Source organism: Oncorhynchus keta, chromosome 10 (assembly GCF_023373465.1).
Source record: "Oncorhynchus keta strain PuntledgeMale-10-30-2019 chromosome 10, Oket_V2, whole genome shotgun sequence".
NCBI lineage: Eukaryota > Metazoa > Chordata > Actinopteri > Salmoniformes > Salmonidae > Oncorhynchus > Oncorhynchus keta.
The window spans coordinates 82,343,640-82,370,085 of NC_068430.1; the positions used below are offsets into that span (position 1 = coordinate 82,343,640).

The following is a 26,446-nucleotide window of genomic DNA, read 5'->3' on the forward strand; positions in this document are numbered from 1 at the left end:
CGCCCGCAGCAAGAGCAACATCATTGATATATACAGAGAAAAGGGTCGGCCTGAGTATTGAATCTATGGTACCCCCATAGAGACTGCCAGAGGACCGGACAACATGCCCTCCGATTTGACACACTGAACTCTGTCTGCAAAGTAGTTGGTGAACCAGGCAAGGCAATCATTAGAAAAACAGATGGCTACTGAGTCTGCCGATAAGAATATGGTGATTGACTGAGTCGAAAGCCTTGCCCAGGTCGATGAAGACGGCTACACAGTACTGTCTTTTATCAATGGCGGTTATGATATCGTTTAGTACCTTGAGTGTGGCTGAGGTGCACCCGTGACCGGCTCGGAAACCGGATTGCACAGCGGAGAAGGTACGGTGGGATTCAAATCAAATTTATTTATATAGCCCTTCGTACATCAGCTGATATCTCAAAGTGCTGTACAGAAACCCAGCCTAAAACCCCAAACAGCAAGCAATGCAGGTGTAGAAGCACGGTGGCTAGGAAAAACTCCCTAGAAAGGCCAAAACCTAGGAAGAAACCTAGAGAGGAACCAGGCTATGTGGGGTGGCCAGTCCTCTTCTGGCTGTGCTGGGTGGAGATTATAACAGAACATGGCCAAGATGTTCAAATGTTCATAAATGACCAGCATGGTCGAATAATAATAAGGCAGAACAGTTGAAACTGGAGCAGCAGCACAGTCAGGTGGAAGTTGAAACTGGAGCAGCAGCATGGCCAGGTGGACTGGGGACAGCAAGGAGTCATCATGTCAGGTAGTCCTGGGGCATGGTCCTAGTGCTCAGGTCAGTTGAAACTGGAACAGCAGCATGGCCAGGTGGACTGGGGACAGCAAGGAGTCATCATGTCAGGTAGTCCTGGGGCATGGTCCTTCAAGATGGTCAGTGATCTGTTTGTTGACTTGGCTTTCGAAGACCTTAGATATGCAGGGCAGGATGGATATGGGTCTGTAACAGTTTGGGTCCAGGGTGTCTCCCCCTTTGAAGAGGGGGATGACCGCGGCAGCTTTCCAATCCTTGCGGATCTCAGATGATACGAAGGAGAGGTTGAACAGGCTGGTAATAGGGGGTGCGACAATGGCGGCGGACAGTTTCAGAAATAGAGGGTCCAGATTGTCAAGCCCAGCTGATTTGTACGGGTCCAGGTTTTGCAGCTCTTTCAGAACATCTGCTATCTGGATTTGGGTAAAGGAGAAGCTGGGGAGGCTTGGGCGAGTAGCTGCGGGGGCGTGGCTGTTGGCCGAGGTTGGAGTAGCCAGGAGGAAGGCATGGCCAGCCGTTGAGAAATGCTTGTTGAAGTTTTTGACTATCATGGATTTATCGGTGGTGACCGTATTGCCTAGCCTCAGTGCAGTGGGCAGCTGGGAGGAGGTGCTCTTGTTCTCCATGGACTCTACAGTGTCCCAGAACTTTTTGGAGTTGGAGCTACAGGATGCAAATTTCTGCTTGATAAAGCTGGCCTTTGCTTTCCTGACAATATTTTGGGTGTAATGTAATTCTAAATGGTGAATCCAGACCTGCGGGTCTCTCACTCACCAACCCAACATCTTAACCATTACATCAAGATGATACCCTCAAGATCCGAGGGCGACATTTGGGCTTCCATGTTTCAGGCAGTGCTAATAAATCATGACAGTGTGTTCCAAACCATTTTCAATCCTCTCAAGGTGTGTAAGACCAGGAGGACAAGGAATGGAGACAGAGAAATCTACATTGAAAAAATCCTAACTGTAGACTAACCCCGGACCAAAAATACACCCTCTCCACCGATCTAACAGATGAACATCACATAGATCCACAGGTAGTCTAATAAATATTACATGAGAGAGAGAGAGGAAATGTGCTGATATGACATGTCAGTCATTTTTGTGATGCTACCTTGATAAGATATAGAAATCACATACAATTCTGTTCGGCTTGATATTTGTTCTTTTTTTTCTCTCCAGGAAGCAGAGTTTGTGGATTATGATTCCTATACAAACTACATTCCGACATTTCAGTTGTATTTACAAACTGTTATTAAAAAAGTGAATCTTCTTCTGGAAGAACATGGTGGTCCTGAAAATGAACGTGTATGGGACCGCCTTGTTTCACTACCAGGTAACTGAAACTCAGAGAGAGTAGGAGTTACAATAGAACTAGTTGTAATAGTAGCATTTTACATTGACATTTTACATTACATTAGTAACAGTCATTGTAGTCGTAGTAGTAGCAGTAGTAGTAGTGCTGCTGTTGTTGATTTAATTAAATTATGATACAATTGATTATTTCACCATAATAGATCACCCTCTTTTAATCCACAGCCTCACCAACAGAAGTGAAGTCTGCAGGTAACTGGTCTCATCAAACCTTATATTTGTCTTCGTCTCATCAACTCAAAATCATAAGCAATGATACTATGAGGAATTCAATTGTGAACAACTCATTCTCCTGTGTTGTAAAATAACACAATAAAATAACAATGAGGCTGTATACAGGGGGTACCGGTACAGAGTCACTGTGGAGACTATATACAGGGGGTACCGGTACCGAGTCACTGTGGAGACTATATACAGGGGGTACCGGTACAGAGTCAATGTGGAGGCTATATATAGGGGGTACCGGTACAGAGTCAATGTCGAGGCTATATACAGGAGGTACCGGTACAGAGTCAATGTGGAGACTATATACAGGGGGTACCGGTACCGAGTCAATGTGGAGGTTATATACAGGGGGTACCGGTACCGAGTCAATGTGGAGGCTATATACAGGGGGTACCGGTACAGAGTCAATGTGGAGACTATATACAGGGGGTACCGGTACCGAGTCAATGTGGAGACTATATACAGGGGTACCGGTACAGAGTCAATGTGGAGGCTATATACAGGGGTACCGGTACAGAGTCAATGTGGAGACTATATACAGGGGTACCGGTACCGAGTCAATGTGGAGACTATATACAGGGGTACCGGTACCGAGTCAATGTGGAGACTATATACAGGGGTACCGGTACAGAGTCAATGTGGAGGCTATATACAGGGGTACCGGTACAGAGTCAATGTGGAGACTATATACAGGGGTACCGGTACCGAGTCAATGTGGAGACTATATACAGGGGGTACCGGTACCGAGTCAATGTGGAGACTATATACAGGGGTACCGGTACAGAGTCAATGTGGAGACTATATACAGGGGTACCGGTACAGAGTCAATGTGGAGACTATATACAGGGGGTACCGGTTCCCGAGTCAATGCGGAGGCTATATACAGGGGTACCGGTACAGAGTCAATGTGGAGACTATATACAGGGGTACCGGTACCGAGTCAATGTGGAGGTTATATACAGGGGTACCGGTACCGAGTCAATGTGGAGACTATATACAGGGGGTACCGGTACCGAGTCAATGTGGAGGTTATATACAGGGGTACCGGTACCGAGTCAATGTGGAGGCTATATACAGCGGGTACCGGTACCGAGTCAATGTGGAGGCTATATACAGGGGGTACCGGTACCGAGTCAATGTGGAGACTATATACAGGGGTACCGGTACCGAGTCAATGTGGAGACTATATACAGGGGTACCGGTACAGAGTCAATGTGGAGACTATATACAGGGGGTACCGGTACAGAGTCAATGTGGAGACTATATACAGGGGTACCGGTTCCCGAGTCAATGCGGAGGCTATATACAGGGGTACCGGTACAGAGTCAATGTGGAGACTATATACAGGGGTACCGGTACCGAGTCAATGTGGAGGTTATATACAGGGGTACCGGTACCGAGTCAATGTGGAGACTATATACAGGGGTACCGGTACCGAGTCAATGTGGAGGTTATATACAGGGGGTACCGGTACCGAGTCAATGTGGAGGCTATATACAGGGGTACCGGTACAGAGTCAATGTGGAGGCTATATACAGGGGTACCGGTACAGAGTCAATGTGGAGGCTATATACAGGGGGTACTGGTACCGAGTCAATGTGGAGGCTATATACAGGGGGTACCGGTACCGAGTCAATGTGGAGGCTATATACAGGGGTACCGGTACCGAGTCAATGTGGAGGCTATATACAGGGGGCACCGGTACCGAGTCAATGTGGAGGCTATATACAGGGGGTACCGGTACCGAGTCAATGTGGAGGTTATATACAGGGGGTACCGGTACCGAGTCAATGTGGAGGCTATATACAGGGGGTACCGGTACAGAGTCAATGTGGAGGCTATATACAGGGGGTACCGGTACAGAGTCAATGTGGAGGCTATATACAGGGGGTACCGGTACCGAGTCAATGTGCGGGGGTACAGGTTAGTCGAGGTCATTTGTATATGTAGGTAGGGGTGGAGTGACTATGCATAGATAATGAACAGCGAGTAGCAGTGTGTACAAAACAAATGGGGGGGTCTTATGGCTTGGGGGTAGAAGCTGTTAAGGAGCCTTTTGGTCCTAGACCTGGCGCTCCAGTACTGCTTGCCGTGCGGTAGCAGAGAAAACAGTCTATGACTAGGGTGACTGGAGTCTGACAATTTTTTGGGCTTTCCTCTGACACCGCCTCTTATATACAGTTGAAGTGGGAAGTTTACATACACCTTAGCCAAATATATTTAAACTCCGTTTTTCACAATTCCTGACATTTAATCCGAGTTAAAAATCCCTGTTTTAGGTCAGTTAGGATCACCACATTATTTTAAGAATGTGAAATGTCAGAATAATAGTAGATAATTATTTATTTCAGCTTTTATTTCTTTCATCACATTCACAATGGGTCAGAAGTTTACATACACTCAATTAGTAGTTGGTAGCATTGCCTTTCAATGGTTTAACTTGAGTCAAACGTATCGGGTAGCCTTCCACAAGCTTCCCCCAATACGTTGGGTGAATTTTGGCCCATTCCTCCTGACAGAGCTGGTGTAACTGAGTCAGGTTTGTAGGCCTCCTTGCTCGCACCCGCTTTTTCAGTTCTGCCCACAAATGTTCTATAGGATTGATGTCAGGGCTTTGTGATAGCCACTCCAATACCTTAACTTTGTTGTCCTTAAGCCATTTTGCCACAACTTTGGAAGTATGCTTGGGGTCATTGTCCATTTGGAAGACCCATTTGTGACCAAGCTTTAACTTCCTGACTGATGTCTTGAGATGTTGCTTCAATATATCCACATAATTTTCTTCCTCATGATGCCATCTATTTTGTGAAGTGCACCAGTCCCTCCTGCAACAAAGCACCCCCACAACATGATGCTGCCACCCCTGTGCTTCACGGTTGGGATGGTGTTCTTTGGCTTGCAAGCATCCCCTTTTTCCTCCAAACATACCGATGGTCATTATGGCCAAACAGTTCTATTTTTGTTTCAAGAGACCAGAGGACATTTCTCCAAAAAGTACGATCTTTGTCCCCATGTGCAAACCGTAGTCTGGCTTTTTTATGGCGGTTATGGAGCTGTGGCTTCTTCCTTGCTTATCGGCCTTTCAGGTTATGTCGATATGGGTCTCGTTTTACTTTGGATATAGATACTTTTGTACCTGTTTCCTCCATCGTCTTCACAAGGTCCTTTTCGCACCAAAGTACGTACATCATTAGGAGACAGAAAGCGTCTCCTTCCGGAGCGGTATGACAGCTGCGTGGTCCCATGGTGTTAATACTTGCATACTATTGTTTGTACAGATGAACATGGTACCTTCAGGCGTTTGGAAATTGTTCCCAATGATGAACCAGACTTGTGGAAGTCTACAATGTTTTGTTTTGAGGTATTGGCTGATTTCTTTTGATTTTCCCATGATGTCAAGCAAAGAGGCACTGAGTTTGAAGGTAGGCCTTGAAATACATCCAGTTGCAAACCGTAGTCTGGCTTTTTTATGGTGGTGGCTTCTTCCTTACTGAGCGGCCTTTCAGGGTATGTCGATTATAGCAGTCGTTTTACTCTGGATATAGATACTTTTGTACCTGTTTCCTCCAGCATCTTCAGAAGGTCCATTGCCATTGTTCTGGGATTGATTTGCACATTTCACACCAAAGTGTGTTAATCTCTAGGAGACAGAACTTGTTTCCTTCCTGAGCGGTATGACGGCTGCGTGGTACTTGTGTACTATTGTTTGTACAGATGAACGTGATACCTTCAGGCGTTTGGAAATTGCTCCCAAGGATAAACCAGACTTGTGGAGGTCTACAATTTTTTTCTGAGGTCTTGGCTGATTTATTTTTATTTCCCCATGATGTCAAGCAAAGAGGCATCAAGTTTGAAGGAAGGCCTTGAAATACATCCACAGGTACACCTCCAATTGACTCAAATTATGTCAATTAGCCAATCAGAAGCTTCTAAAGCCATGACATAATTTTCTGGAATTTTCCAAGCTGTTTAAAGGCACAGTCAACTTAGTGTATGTAAACTTTTGACCCACTGGAATTATGATACAGTGGAAAAAAATACTTGTGTCATGCACAAAGTAGATGTCCTAACCGACTTGCCAAAACTATAGTTTGTGATCAAGAAATTTGTGGAGTGGTTGAAAAATAAGTTTAATTGACTCCAACCTAAGTGTATGTAAACTTCCAACTTCAACTGTAGGTACTGGATGGCAGGAAGCTTGGCTCCAGTGATGTACTGGGCCGTACACACTACCCTCTGTAGCGCATTATGGTCAGATACCGAGCAGTTGCCATACCAGGCGGAGATGCAACCGGTCAGGATGCTCTCGATGGTGCAGCTGTAGAACTTTTTGAGGATCGGGGACACACGCCAAATCTTTAGTCTCCTGAGGGAGAAAAGGTGTAGTCGTGCCCTCATAACGACTGTCCTGGTATGTTTGGACCATGATAGTTTGTTGCTGATGTGGACACCAAGGAACTTGAAACTCTCGACCCGCTCCACTACAGTCCCATCGATGTTAATGGGGACCTGTTCAGCCAGCCTTTTCCTGTAGTCCACGATCAGCTCCTGATCCTCAAATCTTCTTGGGTATGACGTAACAAGCTTGGCACACCTGTATTTGGGGAGATTCTCCCATTCTTCTCTGCAAATCCTGTCAAGCTCTGTCAGGATGGATGGTGAGTGTCGCTGCACAGCTATTTTCAGGTCTCTCCAGAGATATTTGATTGGGTTCAAGTCTGGGCTCTGGCTGGGCCACTCAAGGATATTCAGAGACTTGTCCCGAAGCCACTCCTGCGTTGTCTTGGCTGTGTGCTTAGGGTTGTTGTCTTGTTGAAGGTGAATCCTTTAGGTGCCTTTTGGCAAACCTTTACTGAGGAGTGGTTTCTATCTGGCCACACTTCCATAAAGGCCTGATTTGGTGGAGTGCTGCAGAGATGGTTGTCCTTCTGGAAGGTTCTCCCATCTCCACAGAGAAACTCTGAAGCTCTGTCAGTGACCATTGGGTCACTTCCCTGACCTTCGCCCCCGATTGCTCCGTTTGGCCGGGTGGCCAGGTCTAGGAAGAGTCTTGGTGGTTCCAAACTTCTTCCTTTTAAGAATGATGGAGGCCAATGTGTTCTCAGGGACCTTCAATGCTGCAGACATTTTTTTGGTACCCTTCCCCAGATCCGTGCTGCGACACAATCCTGTCTCGGAGCTCTACGAACAATTCCTTCGACCTCATGGCTTTGTTTTTGCTCTGACATGCACTGTGAACTGTGGGACCTTATATAGACAGGTGTGAGCCTTTCCAAATAATGTCCAATCAATTGAATTTACCACAGGTGGACTCCAATCAAGTTGTAGAAACATCTCAAGGATGATCAATGGAAACAGGATGCACCTGAGGTCAATTTTGAGTCTCATAGCAAAGGGTCTGAATACTTATGTAAATAAGGTATTTCTGTTGTCTTTTTAAATACATTTGCAAACATGTATTTGCAAACATGTATTGTGTGTAGATGAAGGATTTTTAGGGTAGACTATTTTAGACTAAGGTTGTAACGTAACAAAATGTGGGGAAGGGGTCTGAATACTTTCCGAATGCACTGTACGCAACTGTCTAGGTTGGAACTGTTGCTGTTAAAATATAGGAAATAATTTTCATTCTGAACTGGAATAAGCTGATTGATCACATCACACACATAGACCAGAAAACACACACACAGGCTCAGTTTTTGATCGTGCAACCCTAAGTAACAGTACAGAAGAAACATGATCATGCCTACTGTACATCTTACTGTAGAAAGTATTGTTTAAAAAATCTAGGTTTGAACTGTTGCTGTTAAAAATACAATACATCTTATTATTCTGAATTGGAATACACTGATTGATTACATCACACAGACCAGAAAACACACACACGGTCCTAATGAGAGGTGTGTGGCTGATTGAAGCTTTCAACAAGCATTTCTATTCTGGGCTCAGTTAACAACCCTGAGGTCTTGCTCAGCATGGAGTCTGTTTCTGTACTTGTTTTTTAAGTACGCCAGAGTTGAGAACCCTCATAGGTATGTGGTGCCAAACTGGATGTGAAGATCTACTGCTTTCTCAGTCAGGCAGGATACCACTTCCTGCTGTAGATGAGCAACACAGAACTATGTGAGTGGGTTCTCAGTCAGGCAGGATACCACTTCCTGCTGTAGATGAGCAACCCAGAACTATGTGAGTGGGTTCTCAGTCAGGCAGGATACCACTTCCTGCTGTAGATGAGCAACCCAGAACTATGTGAGTGGGTTCTCAGTCAGGCAGGATACCACTTCCTGCTGTAGATGAGCAACCCAGAACTATGTGAGTGGGTTCTCAGTCAGGCAGGATACCACTTCCTGCTGTAGATGAGCAACCCAGAACTATGTGAGTGGGTTCTCAGTCAGGCAGGATACCACTTCCTGCTGTAGATGAGCAACCCAGAACTATGTGAGTGGGTTCTCAGTCAGGCAGGATACCACTTCCTGCTGTAGATGAGCAACCCAGAACTATGTGAGTGGGTTCTCAGTCAGGCAGGATACCACTTCCTGCTGTAGATGAGCAACCCAGAACTATGTGAGTGGGTTCTCAGTCAGGCAGGATACCACTTCCTGCTGTAGATGAGCAACCCAGAACTATGTGAGTGGGTTCTCAGTCAGGCAGGATACCACTTCCTGCTGTAGATGAGCAACCCAGAACTATGTGAGTGGGTTCTCAGTCAGGCAGGATACCACTTCCTGCTGTAGATGAGCAACCCAGAACTATGTGAGTGGGTTCTCAGTCAGGCAGGATACCACTTCCTGCTGTAGATGAGCAACCCAGAACTATGTGAGTGGGTTCTCAGTCAGGCAGGATACCACTTCCTGCTGTAGATGAGCAACCCAGAACTATGTGAGTGGGTTCTCAGTCAGGCAGGATACCACTTCCTGCTGTAGATGAGCAACCCAGAACTATGTGAGTGGGTTCTCAGTCAGGCAGGATACCACTTCCTGCTGTAGATGAGCAACCCAGAACTATGTGAGTGGGTTCTCAGTCAGGCAGGATATCACTTCCTGCTGTAGATGAGCAACCCAGAACTATGTGAGTGGGTTCTCAGTCAGGCAGGATACCACTTCCTGCTGTAGATGAGCAACCCAGAACTATGTGAGTGGGTTCTCAGTCAGGCAGGATACCACTTCCTGCTGTAGATGAGCAACCCAGAACTATGTGAGTGGGTTCTCAGTCAGGCAGGATACCACTTCCTGCTGTAGATGAGCAACCCAGAACTATGTGAGTGGGTTCTCAGTCAGGCAGGATACCACTTCCTGCTGTAGATGAGCAACCCAGAACTATGTGAGTGGGTTCTCAGTCAGGCAGGATACCACTTCCTGCTGTAGATGAGCAACCCAGAACTATGTGAGTGGGTTCTCAGTCAGGCAGGATACCACTTCCTGCTGTAGATGAGCAACCCAGAACTATGTGAGTGGGTTGCCTCAAAAAACATCTTGCTTCAATCAGTTTTGTCCAGTTCAGAATAAAAATGAGTACTTGTATTTTAACAGCAACCGTTCCAACCTAGACTTGTTTTCAACAATCCTTTCTACAGTAAGATGTACAGTAGGCCTGATCATTTCTACAGTAAGATGTACAGTAGGCCTGATCATTTCTACAGTAAGATGTACAGTAGGCCTGATCATTTCTACAGTAAGATGTACAGTAGGCCTGATCATTTCTACAGTAAGATGTACAGTAGGCCTGATCATTTCTACAGTAAGATGTACAGTAGGCCTGATCATTTCTACAGTAAGATGTACAGTAGGCCTGATCATTTATACAGTAAGATGTACAGTAGGCCTGATCATTTTATCTTCATGTGTACTGTAACTTAGGATTTTTTATTTATTTCACCTTTATTTAACCAGGTAGGCCAGTTGAGGTGAAGTTCTCATTTACAACTGCGACCTGGCCAAGATAAAGCAAAGCAGTGTGTCACAAACATCAACACAGAGTTACACGCGGAATAAACAAACATACAGTCAATAATACAATAGAATAAGTCTATATACAGTGTGTGCAAAAGATGTAGGATAAGGGAGGTAAGGCAATAAATAGGCCATAGTGGAGAGGTAATTACAATATAGCAATTAAACACTGGATAGAGAGATGTGCAGAAGATGAGTGTGCAAGTAGAGATACTGGGGTGCAAAGGAGCCAAATAAATAACAATATGGGGATGAGGTAGTTGGATGGGTTATTTACAGATGGGCTATGTTCAGGTGCACTGCACTGTGAGCTGCTCTGACAGCTTTTGCTTAAAGTTAGTGAGGGAGATATGAGTCTCCAGCTTCAGTGATTTTTGCAGGAAGGAAAGGAAGGAGGAATTGGCTTTGGGGGTGACCAGTGAAATATACCTGCTGGAGCGTGTGCTACGGGTGGGTGCTGCTATGGTGATCAGTGAGCTGAGATAAGGGTGGGCTTTACCTAGCAAAGACTTATAGATGACCTGGAGCCAGTGGGTTTGGCGACGAATATGAAGCGAGGGCCAGCCAATGAGAGCATACAGGTCGCAGTGGTGGGTAGTATATGGTGCTTTGATGACAAAACGGATGGCACTGTGATAGACTGCATCCAATTTGCTGAGAAGAGTGTTGGAGGCTATTTTGTAAATGACATCGCCGAAGTCAATGATCAGTAGGATAGTCAGTTTTACGAAGGTATGTTTGGCAGCATGAGTGAAGGATGCTTTGATGCAAAATAGGAAGCCGAGTCTAGATTTCATTTTGGATTGGAGATGCTTAATGTGAGTCTAGAAGGAGAGTTTATAGTCTAACCAGACACCTAGAATATGTGGACAACTACCTAAGTCAGAACCGTACAGAGTAGTGGTTGAAGACCAGTTGAAGAGCATGCATTTAGTTTTACTTGCATTTAAGAGCAGTTGGAGGCCACGGAAGGAGAGTTGTTTGGCATTGAAGCTTGTCTGAAGGTTAGTTAACACAGTGTCCAAAGAAGGGCCAAAAGTATACAGAATGGTGTCGTCTGCGTAGAGGTGGATCAGCAAATCACCAGCAGCAAGAGCTACATCATTGATGTATACAGAGAAAAGACTTGGACCGAAGATTGAACACTGGCACCCCCATAGAGAGTCTGTCAGAGGTCTGGAGAACAGGCCCTCCGATTTGACACACTGAAGTCTATCTGAGAAGTAGTTGGTGAACCATTTGACGCAGTCATTTGAGAAACCAAGGCTGTTGAGACTGCTGATAAGAATGTGGTGATTGACAGAGTCGAAAGCCTTGGCCATGTTGACGAATACAGCTGCACAGTATTGTCTCTTATCATTGGCGGTTATGATATCGTTTAGGACCTTGAGCATGGCTGAGGTGCACCCATGACCAGCTCGGAAACCAGATTGCATAGCGGAGAATGTGCGGTGGGATTCAAAATGGTCGGTGATCTGTTTGTTAACTTGGCTTTCGAAGACCTTGGAAAGGCATGGCAGGATAGATATAGGTCTGTAGCAGTTTGGGTCTAGAGTGTCTCCCCCTTTGAAGAGGGGGATGACCGCTGCAGCTTTCCAATCTTTGGGGATATCAGACGGTACGAAAGAGAGGTTGAACAGGCTGGTAATAGGGGCGGGTTGCAACAATTTCTGCGGATCATTTTTGGAAGAGACGGTCCAGATTGTCTAGCCTGGCTGATTTGTAGGGGTCCAGATTGTCTAGCCTGGCTGATTTGTAGGGGTCCAGATTGTCTAGCCTGGCTGATTTGTAGGGGTCCAGATTGTCTAGCCTGGCTGATTTGTAGGGGTCCAGATTGTCTAGCCTGGCTGATTTGTAGGGGTCCAGATTGTCTAGCCTGGCTGATTTGTAGGGGTCCAGATTGTCTAGCCTGGCTGATTTGTAGGGGTCCAGATTGTCTAGCCTGGCTGATTTGTAGGGGTCCAGATTGTCTAGCCTGGCTGATTTGTAGGGGTCCAGATTGTCTAGCCTGGCTGATTTGTAGGGGTCCAGATTGTCTAGCCTGGCTGATTTGTAGGGGTCCAGATTGTCTAGCCTGGCTGATTTGTAGGGGTCCAGATTGTCTAGCCTGGCTGATTTGTAGGGGTCCAGATTTTGCAGCTCTTTCAGAATATCAGCTATCTGGATTTGGGTGAAGGAAAAATGGGGGAGGCTTGGGCAAGTTTCTGTAGGGGGTGCAGGGCTGTTGACCGGGGTAGGGGTGGCCAGGTGGAAAGCATGGCCAGCCATAGAAAAATGCTTCTTGAAATTCTCAATTATTGTGGCTTTATCAGTGGTGACAGTGTTTCCCAGCCTCAGTGCAGTGGGCAGCTGGGAGGAGGTGCTCTTATTCTGCATGGACTTTACAGTGTCCCAGAACTTTTTGGAGTTTGTGCTACAGGATGCACATTTTTGTTTGAAAAAGCTAGCCTTTGCTTTCCTAACTGCCTGTGTATATTGGTTCCTAACTTCCCTGAAAAGTTCAATATCGCAGGGGCTCTTCGATGCTAATGCAGTAAGCCACAGGATGTTTTTGTGCTGGTCAAGAGCAGTCAGGTCTGGAGTGAACCGAGGGCTATATCTGTTCCTGGTTCTACATTTTTGAATGGGGCATGCTTATTTAAGATTTTGAGGAAAGCACTTTTTAAAGAATAACCAGGCATCCTCTACTGACGGAATGAGGTCAATATCCTACCAGGATAACCGGGCCAGGTCGATTAGAAAGGCCTGCTCGCGGAAGGGTTTTAGGGAGTGTTTGACAGTGATGAATGGTGGTCGTTTGACTGCAGACCCATTACGAACGCCGGCAATATGGCAGTGATTGCTGAGATCCTGGTTGAAGACAGCAGAGGTGTATTTGGAGGGCATGTTGGTTAGGATGATTTCTATGAGGGGCCCGTGTTTACGGATTTGGGGTTGTACCTGGTAGGTTCATTGATCATTTGTGTAAGATTGAGGGCATCAAGCATAGATTGTAGAATGGCCGGGGTGTTAAGCATGTCCCAGTTTAGGTAACCTAGCAGCACGAGCTCTGAAGATAATGGGGGGCAATCAATTCACATATGGTGTCCAGGGCACAGCTGGGGGCTGAAGGGGATCTATAACAAGCGGCAACGATGAGAGACTTGTTTCTGGAAAGGTGGATTTTTTTTAAAGTAGAAGCTCGAATTGTTTGGGAACAGACCTGGATAGTAAGACAGAACTCTGCAGGCTCTCCCTGCAGTGGATTGCAACTCCGATCCCTTTGGCAGTTCTATCTTGTGGGATTGGCTTCTTGGTTCCTCTTAAAGCTTCTCTTCAAGGGACTTTTTTTCATTTTTTTTGCCACCATCACTTCTGCTTACTGTCCTGGGGTCAAAGGTTGGCTCACTCTGTGGGCATTTCGTCCAGACACCTTGACTACATCAAGCGACACCGCCAACCATTCAGCACCTGCAGTACAAAACGTCTCACTTCCTCTCCAGGGTCCGACTAACTTGGAGTTCTCTTTTTGGGATTGCCTTTACCACAGTAGCCTAACTACCACAGCCTGATGGTGAAGTCTACCTGAGGCTCCTAGCCAAACCCTACAGAGTGAACCCCTCCTGAATCCCTCCTCTACAGCCCTCTACTTCACCCGGTTCATTCTCACTCCCTCCTGAATCCCTCCTCTACAGCCCTCTACTTCATCCAGTCCATTCTCACTCCCCTCCTGAATCCCTCCTCTACAGCCCTCTACTTCATCCGGTCCATTCTCACTCCCCTCCTGAATCCTTCCTCTACAGCCCTCTACTTCATCCAGTCCATTCTCACTCCCCTCCTGAATCCCTCCTCTACAGCCTTCTGCTTCATCCAGTCCATTCTCACTCCCCTCCTGAATCCCTCCTCTACAGCCCTCTACTTCATCCGGTCCATTCTCATTTCCCTCCTGAATCCCTCCTCTACAGCCTTCTGCTTCATCCAGTCCATTCTCACTCCCCTCCTGAATCCCTCCTCTACAGCCCTCTACTTCATCCGGTCCATTCTCATTTCCCTCCTGAATCCCTCTGCTTCATCCGGTCCATTCTCACTCCCCTCCTGAATCCCTCTGCTTCATCCGGTCCATTCTCACTCCCCTCCTGAATCCCTCTACTTCATCCGGTCCATTCTCACTCCCCTCCTGAATCCCTCTACTTCATCCGGTCCATTCTCACTCCCCTCTTGAATCCCTCTACTTCATCCGGTCCATTCTCACTCCCCTCCTGAATCCCTCTGCTTCATCCGGTCCAGTCTCACTCCCCTCCTGAATCACTCTACTTCATCCGGTCCATTCTCACTCCCCTCCTGAATCCCTCTACTTCATCCGGTCCATTCTCACTCCCCTCCTGAATCCCTCGTCTACAGCCCTCTACTTCATCCGGTCCATTCTCATTTCCCTCCTGAATCCCTCCTCTACAGCCTTCTGCTTCATCCAGTCCATTCTCACTCCCCTCCTGAATCCCTCCTCTACAGCCCTCTGCTTCATCCAGTCCATTCTCACTCCCCTCCTGAATCCCTCTACTTCATCCGGTCCATTCTCACTCCCCTCCTGAATCCCTCTACTTCATCCGGTCCATTCTCACTCCCCTCCTGAATCCCTCTGCTTCATCCGGTTCATTCTCACTCCCCCCTGAATCCCTCTACTTCATCCGGTCCATTCTCACTCCCCTCCTGAATCCCTCTGCTTCATCCGGTTCATTCTCACTCCCCTCCTGAATCCCTCTACTTCATCCGGTCCATTCTCACTCCCCTCCTGAATCCCTCTGCTTCATCCGGTTCATTCTCACTCCCCTCCTGAATCCCTCTACTTCATCCGGTCCATTCTCATTTCCCTCCTGAATCCCTCTACTTCATCCGGTCCATTCTCACTCCCCTCCTGAATCCCTCTACTTCATCCGGTCCATTCTCACTCCCTCCTGAATCCCTCTACTTCATCCGGTCCATTCTCACTCCCCTCCTGAATCCCTCTACTTCATCCGGTCCATTCTCACTCCCTCCTGAATCCCTCTACTTCATCCGGTCCATTCTCACTCCCCTCCTGAATCCCTCTGCTTCATCCGGTCCATTCTCACTCCCCCTCCTGAATCCCTCTACTTCATCCGGTCCATTCTCACTCCCCTCCTGAATCCCTCTACTTCATCCGGTCCATTCTCACTCCCCTCCTGAATCCCTCTACTTCATCCGGTCCATTCTCACTCCCCTCCTGAATCCCTCTACTTCATCCGGTCCATTCTCACTCCCCTCCTGAATCCCTCTACTTCATCCGGTCCATTCTCACTCCCCTCCTGAATCCCTCTGCTTCATCCGGTCCATTCTCACTCCCCTCCTGAATCCCTCTACTTCATCCGGTTCATTCTCACTCCCCTCCTGAATCCCTCTACTTCATCCGGTCCAGTCTCATTTCCCTCCTGAATCCCTCTACTTCATCCGGTCCAGTCTCATTTCCCTCCTGAATCCCTCTACTTCATCCGGTTCATTCTCATTTCCCGACTGAATGCACGTTCTCACTTCTATTTCCTCAATAAATATTCTAGACCCATTTCATGTCTGGTCCTTAAACTGCTGAATAATACTGTATCCTTACGTAGAGCATCAGTACAAGACCCTGATATGACCTATTTAGCATTAACAATGTCTGGTTAAAGGGAAATGTATTGTCATTTCATTGGTTTTCTCTTACAGCCACGCCCCCAGGGGATAACTCAGCAGGGAAATGTGTTGTCATTTCATTGGTTTTCTCTTACAGCCACGCCCCCAGGGGATAACTCAGCAGGGAAATGTATTGTCATTTCATTGGTTTTCTCTTACAGCCACGCCCCCAGGGGATAACTCAGCAGGAAATGTATTGTCATTTCATTGGTTTTCTCTTACAGCCACGCCCCCAGGGGATAACTCAGCAGGGAAATGGTTTACAACAAGGTTTTCACTTAGTAGTTGGCTGAAGGTTATTGAATCAAAACCCTTACTAATCTAGTATGCCGGTATACGGATATTCAATTAGATTCAATTCAATTATGATCCATCGTTATTTTACTACATAGTACAACACCTTCTCTTTCTCATCCACAGTCTCCGCAACAGAAGTTCCCTCTTCAGGTAACGGTTCTCATCAAACCTACTACTTGTCTTAGTCTCATCACCGATGGTTTCCTCATCATAAACAATGATACTATGAGGAAATCAAATGTGAAGAACTCTAATTATCCTTGTGGTTCTGAGTTGTAAAATTAATGATGGTGTACAGAGACATTGGATCTTGCCTTCGTTGTAACCTAGCTCATGTTTAATACTATATACCCGCTTGTTAATGATATGGATGGTCTGTCAAATGAAATAATGTCTTGAGGAGCCCTTGTAATCAGTTTATTTTTATCCACAGTTACACCACCAGGTGGCGCTACATCGGGTAGATATAATTTCTCGTCTTCCCCCAAGAGATTTAATTGTGTTCCTTAATATCAAATTTTTGCAGCAAACACAATAACCTAGCTTTTTAGAATCCCAAAGATAAAAGGTAGAAAACATGAGTTACTAATTAGTTACTTAATGTTTAGTGAGTGTTACACCTTTTCCTTTTAACTAGGATTTAATAGTTTGGTCGCACCTCGACTCCTGTGGTTAAGCGCCTTCCACTTAATTACAATAATTAAAGGTAGACTCAGTATACAATAGGGAACCTGTTGTTTACATATTTTAGTTATGTTTCATATTTTTATTTCTGTGTCTAGGGACAACAAAGGTTCATTTTCTGCTGTTGGACACTATGGAAAAGCTGAGTCGAAGCGACCTGAAGAAATTTCAGTGGTGCCTGATGAAGGGTGTGGAGCGCTTCTCTTCCATCTCAGGGGGCCTGCTGGAGGATGCTGACAGGCTGGTCACAGTGGATAGGATGGTACAGAACTACTGTGATGAGGGAGCTGTGAAGATCACACTGGAGATCCTGAGGAAGATTAACCAGAACAATCTGGCTGATGAGTTAGAGATAAAGTTCCCAAACAATGTCTGAACTGTATACAGTATGACTACAACTCTGTATGCATTCGCACATCAAGTCTTCTCTTGAGATGGGCTCAGGGATGGAACAACTATTGAACATCTGTGGTTGTTTGTGGGGAAGGGTGGATAGTGTGTGTGACTGTGGGTGTGGTTGTTTGTGGGGAAGGGTGGATAGTGTGTATGACTGTGGGTGTGTGTATGTATCCCACATATGTTGCTACGGGGTAATGGTTTTAGGGACAATGTAGGATGAATCACAATAATTATTTGCCAAAAATGTGAGAATAGAAAGGTTCAGAACTTTTGTGAAACATTACAGCACAGTTGAAAAATATCTGGCAAATAGAAATGGTGGTGTTCAGAGATAGATGGGAGGGTTTGAGTGGAGCTGAAGGATTGGAGGGTTTGAGTGGAGCTGAAGGATTGGAGGGGTTGAGTAGAGCTGAAGGATGGGAGGGGTTGAGTGGAGCTGAAGGATGGGAGGGGTTGAGTGGAGCTGAAGGATTGGAGGGTTTGAGTGGAGCTGAAGGATGGGAGGGGTTGAGTAGAGCTGAAGGATGGGAGGGGTTGAGTGGAGCTGAAGGATGGGAGGGGTTAAGTGGAGCTGAAGGATGGGAGGGGTTGAGTGGAGCTGAAGGATGGGAGGGTTAGTGGTTAGAGCATTGGACTAGTAACCGAAAGGTTGCAAGTTCAAATCCCCGAGCTGACAAGGTAGAAATCTGTCGTTCTGCCCCTGAACAGGCAGTTAACCCACTGTTCCTAGGCCGTCATTGAAAATAAGAATGTGTTCTTAACTGACTTGCCTAGTAAAATAAAGGTAATATATAAGGATGGGAGGGTTTGAGTGGAGCTGAAGGATGGGAGGGTTTGAGTGGAGCTGAAGGATGGGAGGGGTTGAGTGGAGCTGAAGGATGGGAGGGGTTGAGTGGAGCTGAAGGATGGGAGGGGTTGAGTGGAGCTGAAGGATGGGAGGGGTTGAGTGGAGCTGAAGGATGGGAGGGTTTGAGTGGAGCTGAAGGATGGGAGGGTTTGAGTGGAGCTGAAGGATGGGAGGGGTTGAGTGGAGCTGAAGGATGGGAGGGGTTGAGTGGAGCTGAAGGATGGGAGGGGTTGAGTGGAGCTGAAGGATGGGAGGGTTTGAGTGGAGCTGAAGGATGGGAGGGGTTGAGTGGAGCTGAAGGATGGGAGGGGTTGAGTGGAGCTGAAGGATGGGAGGGTTTGAGTGGAGCTGAAGGATGGGAGGGTTTGAGTGGAGCTGAAGGATGGGAGGGGTTGAGTGGAGCTGAAGGATGGGAGGGTTTGAGTGGAGCTGAAGGATGGGAGGGTTTGAGTGGAGCTGAAGGATGGGAGGGTTTGAGTGGAGCTGAAGGATGGGAGGGTTTGGAGAAAATATATTTTTTTAAATATACAGATTTTATATATATGTATATTTACAAAAAATAAATATGGGGGATTGGAAATGATGCAGACAATTACATTGATGGAAGTGACAATCTATCTGCAATATGAAAGCTGATATAAAGGTCTGAATGCACAGCCTCAACAACAGTTCACTCAGGGGGTTTGTGCCAAAGAACGAAGAGCTTTTCTAATGCACATCGTGTAGCATTTACAAAAGACATCACTGTGACTGTAATGTGTAATATCTGTAATGTATGTTACCTCAGTTGAAATGCTCTGGATGTCTGGACTCTGGATAATAGCTAAACAACTAAAAATGTCCAATGTAAATGAAGGATGTATTATCATAAACAAGAGGCTATCGAGCTGCAACATTATGAATGTTTAAAGACATGCTTCGGTACTTTGGGAACTAGTTAGTATTTCTTAAACCTCCCGCTTTGGGCTGGGTGTGTCAACGTGTGAAATGCCTGCTTTGAAAGCCACTGTTTTCTGGAAGCTGTGTTGTGCCATTTTCCCTACATTTCCCCCCCTCATGTGGGCCAACCTCTAGCAATTTGAGTTCCAGACAATGAGATTCAGCCTCACCATTTGACCGACAACTAGCAAGAATCACACACAGCAGAGCGAGAGAGTAATGACGTGGTGAACATATCTGCACATATGTGAGGTATTATGACAGTTTTGAGGACCACTTTTGGCCCTGGGGCCTACTTTCAGAACTACTGGCTGAAAAGTATACAGAAGTACCAGATATTCCCTTTAACTGTCTTGAATTAGCTTCATGTCTCAGGTGGTCACTGCTCAGGGACTTTGCTTTTTAATGGTTGAATAAGATGAGAGAGAAAAAGAAAGAACCCGTGCACTGCTCTTGATAGAATCACTGCTCTCGATAGAATCACTGCTCTTAGAATCACTGCTCTCGAATCACTGCTCTCGATAGAATCACTGCTCTTGATAGTATCACTGCTCTTGATAGAATCACTGCTCTTGATAGAATCACTGCTCTCGATAGAATCACTGCTCTCGATAGAATCACTGCTCTCGATAGAATCACTGCTCTCGATAGAATCACTGCTCTTAGAATCACTGCTCTCGATAGTATCACTGCTCTCGATAGAATCACTGCTCTCGATAGAATCAGCTCTCGAAGAATCACTGCTCTCGATAGAATCACTGCTCTCGATAGAATCACTGCTCTTGATAGAATCACTGCTCTCGATAGAATCACTGCTCTCGATAGAATCACTGCTCTCGATAGAATCACTGCTCTCGATAGAATCACTGCTCTCGATAGAATCACTGCTCTCGATAGAATCACTGCTCTCGATAGAATCACTGCTCTTGATAGTAATCACTGCTCTTGATAGAATCACTGCTCTCGATAGAATCACTGCTCTCGATAGAATCACTGCTCTCGATAGAATCACTGCTCTTGATAGAATCACTGCTCTTGATAGAATCACTGCTCTTGATAGAATCACTGCTCTTGATAGAATCACTGTTCTTGATAGTATCACTGCTCTTGATAGTATCACTGCTCTTTAGTAAGCTTTACATTTCGGCCTCACGGCCTTCCTCAGAGCTTTAAGGGAGATATGTTTTGTGTATAGGAGCTTGCATTTCACTGTGCCATTTACACCCGCTGTATTCTGTGCATGTGATTAATAAACATTTGATTTGATTAATAGTAGACTACACTGTATATAAAGGTATTTGTATATATTTTTAAGCTTTTAATATTTCTATGTCATTATCCCTACACAAACACATTTATCTGATCCATTCATTCATCAAATATTTCATTGAATTAAGAAAAACTGTTATTAGGAGATTATTGTGGTCACAGGTCACAAAGTGCAGTCACCATCATAATCATATTGGACTGACTTATTTTAGTCTAAACCTGACTGATGCATTGAGCACAAACATTTACAACAGTAGTTATTTCTCAGGAAACGATATTCAGTCTTTGGAGAAGACTTGTTTAAAACCTTAGCTGGTGTTTTGTGTTGTCCTGCACCCTCCCTCCGCCTGGGAGCACCGCAGCAGAGTGGGCACCGGTTACTCTGGTGACGTGTAGGTAGCGATGATACCAGGAAGTGTGAACTAGGGAAGCAAAATAGTTTGGGTAAATTGAATATTTTTCACTCGTTATCAAGGAATATAATTTATTCTGTAGTGAATAGGTGTATACTCTAGTCGTTAACCCAGCCGTCTAGTGAGCTACCATGGGACGACATGGGGGCGTTGGTTTAGCGGTTTTCGTACTCGTGCTGGTCTTTTGCGAAGCAAGAAGACACAAACTCGCCCTAAAGGTAAAATAAACACCAACCTTGCTTTAACGTTACTTCATATACTGTGTGTTCTCAGGTAATGTGCACTTATAGCCAATAATATGCAAACTTGGGATAGTGGTAGCAATGTTTTTTCCCTTTTCAGCCATAGCTAAGCTAGCTGGCTAACGTGTAGCACCTACGTCAGGGGATTTCTGCAACTGTTTGCTACTAATCACTTAACTTAGCCAGCTATTTAGTTGGCTGGCTAACTAGGCAACCTTTTAATGTGTCTCTGATTTTTACACTTGACTGTCAAAGAAACGTTGCAGCTAAACAACTAGAAAATGGTTGGTTAGTTAGCTGGCTGGCTAACGTTACATCAGCTGAGATGTTAACGCCTTCAGCTAGATACACTGTCTACACCCTCGATGTTCCCGTGATGGGGAGGCAGGGTAGCCTAGTGGACTAGGTACAAATCTGTCATCCTGCCCCTGAAAATAAGAAATAGTTCTTAACTGACATGCCTAGTTAAATAAAGGTAAAAAAATAAATTGATACATTTTTCACATTGATATTTGTCATACTTGGATAACAAATGCCCCCTCTCACCCTCATTCTTTCTCCCCTCATCGGCCTCCCCCAACTCTCTTCCTCCCTCCAACCCGTCTCTCCCCTTCATTTCTCCCCTCCATTTCTCCCCCCCAACTCTCTTCCTCCCTCCAACCCGTCCCTCCCCTTCATTTCTCCCTTCATTTCTCTTCATCTCCCCTCCACCTCCCTCTCTTCCTCCCTCCAACCTGTCTCTCCCCCATCCTTCCCTCCACCTCTTCTCTCTCCCCTCCACCTCTTTCTCTCTCCCCTCCACCTCTTTCTCTCTCCCCCTCCACCTCTTTCTCTCTCCCCTCCACCTCCTCCCTCCACCTCCACTCTCTCCCCTCCTCCTCTCTCTCCCTCCACCTCTCTCTCTCAGAATGACTCTAGGTTTGTGGTTCATCTCAACACCTTTGGTTTCTTTGCCAACGGAACCCTGGACGTCAAGGTTCTCTCCTGAGACTGCCCGAGGACAACAGCAAGCACCCTGTAAGAACATCTGATGTGTGTGCAGCTTCATCTCTGGCTATATTGTCTCCAGTTAGTGAATTGTATCATTGTTTTCTCTCTCCATATAGGTGGGATTCAGTCTCTCCAAGTCTCGTGTTAATGGAGTGCTGTCCTACACAGTGAGTAGATCTCATCAAACCAAATCTCTTTTGCAACTCTTCCGTTATCTGAAATGAATGCACTCTCTAGAACGACCCGCCAGCCAATCAAAATCGACTGTTCAACAATACCATGGTATTGGTTTCACTATCAAGTAGATAAGGTGAGATATAGACTACTATGTGAGACATTTGGTGTTTCTCAAAATGCAATCTACTGCGCTCCGAGCACTGGAGGGTCGAAGCATGAGTCCAAATCAAAGTGAAACAGGGCGTGAAGGGCACTTCTCCGATGTGTATTCCATTTGTTCCATATTTTTTTGTTCGTATTTTGACATATCAAAATATCACGCGTCGATGGAAAGTATGAACAGAAATATGAAGTAACCCATGAAAAAAACGTTGGTAAAAAAAAAAAAGTATAAAAATGATTTGATCTGAAGCAAATGTTGCCTATTCACCTCTATGTTCCCAGAATACAATATTTTGTCTTAATACGTTTAATAAATACATGTGTTCTTTTTGGCATGTTTGCCGGCCCACGATACCCACTGTAGTGAGCGTAGATCGCAAGCCCATAGTTATTCAATAGGGCTAACTTTAGCTACTACTGTTAGCTAGCTACTACTGTAGCTAATTAACTACTACTGTTGGCTAGCTAGCTACTACTGTTGGCTAACTAGCTACTACTGTTGGCTAGCTAGCTACTACTGTTGGCTAGCTAGCTACTACTGTTGGCTAGCTAGCTACTACTGTTGGCTAGCTAGCTACTACTGTTGGCTAGCTAGCTACTACTGTTGGCTAGCTAGCTACTACTGTTGGCTAGCTAGCTTCTACTGTTGGCTAGCTAGCTACTACTGTTGGCTAGCTAGCCACAAAGACTTGAATCTACCTTACTTAACATTAGTCTTAGGTCATTTTTGCCTGTTAAACTAGCTAACTACATTATTACGTTTCACATATAGCTAGCGGATAATTAGGAAGTAAGACTTTTGCTTTGTATATATGTTGTTTGGTTTCTATTGTTGCCATTGTCCTGGCTGGGAGAAGGTTCAGTGAACGGGGAAGAGAAACGTGAGGTATTACACGAGGGGGGAGGAGCAGCGTGAGGTATTACACGAGGGGGGAGGAGCAGCGCGAGGTATTACACGAGGGGGGAGGAGCAGCGCGAGGTATTACACGAGGGGGGAGGAGCAGCGCGAGGTATTACACGAGGGGGAGGAGCAGCGCAGAGGTATTACACGAGGGGGAGGAGCAGCGCGAGGTATTACACGAGGGGAGGAGCAGCGCGAGGTATTACACGAGGGGGGAGGAACAGCAACTAGTCTCTTATATGCGCCGGTCCAACAATGTTCACTTCACTTTCATATCACGTGTGCTGTCATCCGCCGGTCTCATCCCGTACCTGACCTCACTCACCTGCTCCTCTCCGTCAGCTCTTCCTGCTCATCTATTCCTCCATCAGTTTGTAGCCGTGATGGCGAGTGAGGGATGCAGACCCTGATCAGTCTTCTGCTCTTACACTTGATACATTTGATACATTGGAGCAGAGTGAGTAAAGTTGGTTAACATTTAATCCCTGGTATAACCAAGAGCACACAGGCCACACACGCCAGTCTGATAGGCTTTGCACGTTTGCTGTCGAGCAGCAATACCAGAGAGAGAACAGTTTTACAGCAAAGAAAACAGCTTTTCGAGATGAAACGGAAAAGGACTAAATGACTTCTATTACTGTGTGATTTTTGCTCACATTTGATATAATTTCACAAACCGTGTCACGGGCGTTTAAACCTTTCCCCGGGTCGCTTGTTATTGTTTTGATAACAAACAATGTTGTTCAGTCATGTTACCTAGCAACTTGACGATAGGTCTAGGTGAATTTTGATTGGCTCAGGAAGAAAGGAAAAGGGTCTGCTGTTCTTGAGATGTTCTTTCAGGGTAGGATTCATATAGGCCTAATGTAATGTTTCTCAAAGGTTGTGGCAAGGTTGTGTTTTAATGTTTGTTCTCCAGGCGGAGGAGACTGCGGTGTGTCCGCTCAGCAAACACAGCGGTGTGGAGCCCTTCTTCCTCTTCCTCATTGACACCAACAACCTCAGGTACGGTTGTCTGAGAGAGATCAAATTAGCTGTGTGTGTGTGTGTGTGTGTGTGTGTGTGTGTGTGTGTGTGTGTCAAAAACAAACTGTTTGTGTCCTCCTCTCTTCTGTAGAGTCAATGTAAGGTCGTATGGAGACCAGGACAGCGTCTTGACCCAGCTGAAGACAGACAAGACACTCACTAAAGACTCGGGTCAGCAGTATTTACCTCCCTTCAATACAACACAGTGGGGTAGTGCAGTCCCCTGGGAGGGGGGGGGTTGTTGCCATGGTGCAGGAAGAACTGTCGTTTTATACGCTAGTCTCATGGCTATTTTACACATTTTGACATGAGGCTGGGAGAGAATTTTTGCCGTTTTAGAGCTCGGAGATTCTTGAAAGATGGGGCAATGTCAACTTTTTTCCCCACAAATATTTGTCTGAATATTAATTGGATATATATATATATATACATACATACATACATACACACACTGAGTGTACAGAACATGATGAACTTTACAGACCATGAGTGGTCTTGCTGCTCTGCATGTACTGAGGTCGTTAACTTCTTGCGTCGAGCCATCCGGGATCGTGAATACAGCCTCAAGCTCATTACCATAACACAACGTTAACTATTCATGAAAATCGCAAATGAAATTAAATCAATATGCTAGCTCTCAAGCTTAGCCTTTTGTTAACAACACTGTCATCTCAGATTTTCAAAAATATGCTTCTCAACCATAGCAAAACAAGCATTTGTGTAACAATATTGATAGCTAGCGTTAGCATTTAGCGTTAGCATTTAGCGTTAGCATTCAGCAGGCAACATTTTCACAAAAACCAGGAAACCATTCAAATAAAATAATTTACCTTTGAAGAACTTCGGATGTTTTCAATGAGGAGACTCTCAGTTAGATAGCAAATGTTCAGTTTTTCCTGAAAGATTATTTGTGCAGGAGAAATCGGTCCGTTTTCTGCGTCATGTTTGGCTACCAAAAAAAACCGAAAATTCATTCATCCAAACGTCAAACTTTCTTCCACATTAACTCCATAATATCGACTGAAACATGGTAAACATTGTTTAGAATCAATCCTCAAGGTGTTTTTCACATATCTCTTCATGATATATCATTCCTGGAAGTCTCCTCTCTGTCTCAATCACATGGATGAATGCGAGCAGCTTGGAGATTACGCAACAATTTCAACAAAGGACACCGGGCGGACCCCTGGTAAATGTAGTCTCTTATGGCCAATCTTCCAATGATATGCCTACACATACGTCACAATGCTGCAGACAACTTGGAGAAACGATAGAAAGGGCAGGCTAATTCGTGGTGCTTTCACAGCCATATAAGGAGACAATGAAAAACAGAGCGTCAAATCCTGCTCATTTCCTGTTTGAAGTTTGATCTTGGTTTCGCCTGTAGCATCAGTTCTGGGGCACTCACAGATAATATCTTTGCAGTTTTGGAAACGTCAAGAGTGTTTTCTTTCCAAAGCTGCCAATTATATGCATAGTCGAGAATCTTTTTGTGACAAAATATTGCGCTTAAAACGGACACGTTTTTTTATCCAATAATGACATAGCGCCCCCATAGGTTGAAGAGGTTAAAAACAGGGTCCTTATAGTATAGCTGCCCCTGCGTATTCCTGACTCATTTTTCGATTTTAGAATAATCTGACGGAGTTGACTAAGTCTCTGGACAAATCTTTTAGGAATCAGTTTTAAGAGAAATATTATTTTAGGGCTATTGCAAGAAACTACATACAATATTTTATCAGTTAATATTCATTATTGCCTGTTTTTTTGAATTTTAAACATTTTATTGGGAGCATTTGAAATTGAGATCCTTTGCACCAAAAAATATAATTTCCAGGAATAAGAACCAAAATGGAAATGAATAATATTGAAAGTAATAGGAACATTCCCAAAGCAAATGTTTTGCCTTTATAACATTTCACACGTTTTCAGTTTGTCTCAACTTTCAAGAATCCATGTTCTACACATTTTGCCATGAGGCTGAGTAGCTACTGTTTCTTGTCATAAATAATGATTGAAGGAAAGACTTATGTGTTCGTATGCTGTCTGGGGGGCCTGAACTACAGGGAGAACCCAGCCCAAAAAGCACTACAGAGTAGTGTTGTCTTTATATC

The 26,446-nt window shown here is 45.3% G+C and overlaps 1 protein-coding gene and 2 long non-coding RNA genes across 6 annotated transcripts in view; all 3 read left to right on the forward strand.

Moving 5' to 3' along the window:
* The window catches only part of LOC127932559 (uncharacterized), a 77,990-nt gene extending 60,544 nt beyond the window's left edge, over window positions 1–17,446 (forward strand). For all 4 annotated transcript variants that reach the window (XM_052528529.1, XM_052528530.1, XM_052528531.1 and 1 more), the window contains 5 exons: window positions 1,957–2,110; window positions 2,314–2,340; window positions 16,407–16,433; window positions 16,717–16,743; window positions 17,066–17,446. In XM_052528529.1, coding sequence (XP_052384489.1) covers window positions 1,957–2,110; window positions 2,314–2,340; window positions 16,407–16,433; window positions 16,717–16,743; window positions 17,066–17,343 — 513 coding nt within the window. In that variant the 3' untranslated portion in view covers window positions 17,344–17,446. The remainder of the gene's footprint in view (window positions 1–1,956; window positions 2,111–2,313; window positions 2,341–16,406; window positions 16,434–16,716; window positions 16,744–17,065) is intronic.
* Window positions 17,447–19,660: 2,214 nt separating this feature from the next.
* On the forward strand, window positions 19,661–20,418 carry LOC127932567 (uncharacterized). Its single transcript, XR_008145988.1, has 2 exons — window positions 19,661–19,694; window positions 20,086–20,418. It is a non-coding gene; the product is annotated as an uncharacterized LOC127932567 (long non-coding RNA).
* A 526-nt stretch (window positions 20,419–20,944) lies between these two features.
* On the forward strand, window positions 20,945–24,548 carry LOC127932561 (uncharacterized). Its single transcript, XR_008145953.1, has 5 exons — window positions 20,945–21,052; window positions 21,984–22,093; window positions 22,183–22,233; window positions 24,226–24,311; window positions 24,424–24,548. It is a non-coding gene; the product is annotated as an uncharacterized LOC127932561 (long non-coding RNA).
* The last annotated feature ends 1,898 nt before the right edge of the window (window positions 24,549–26,446 follow it).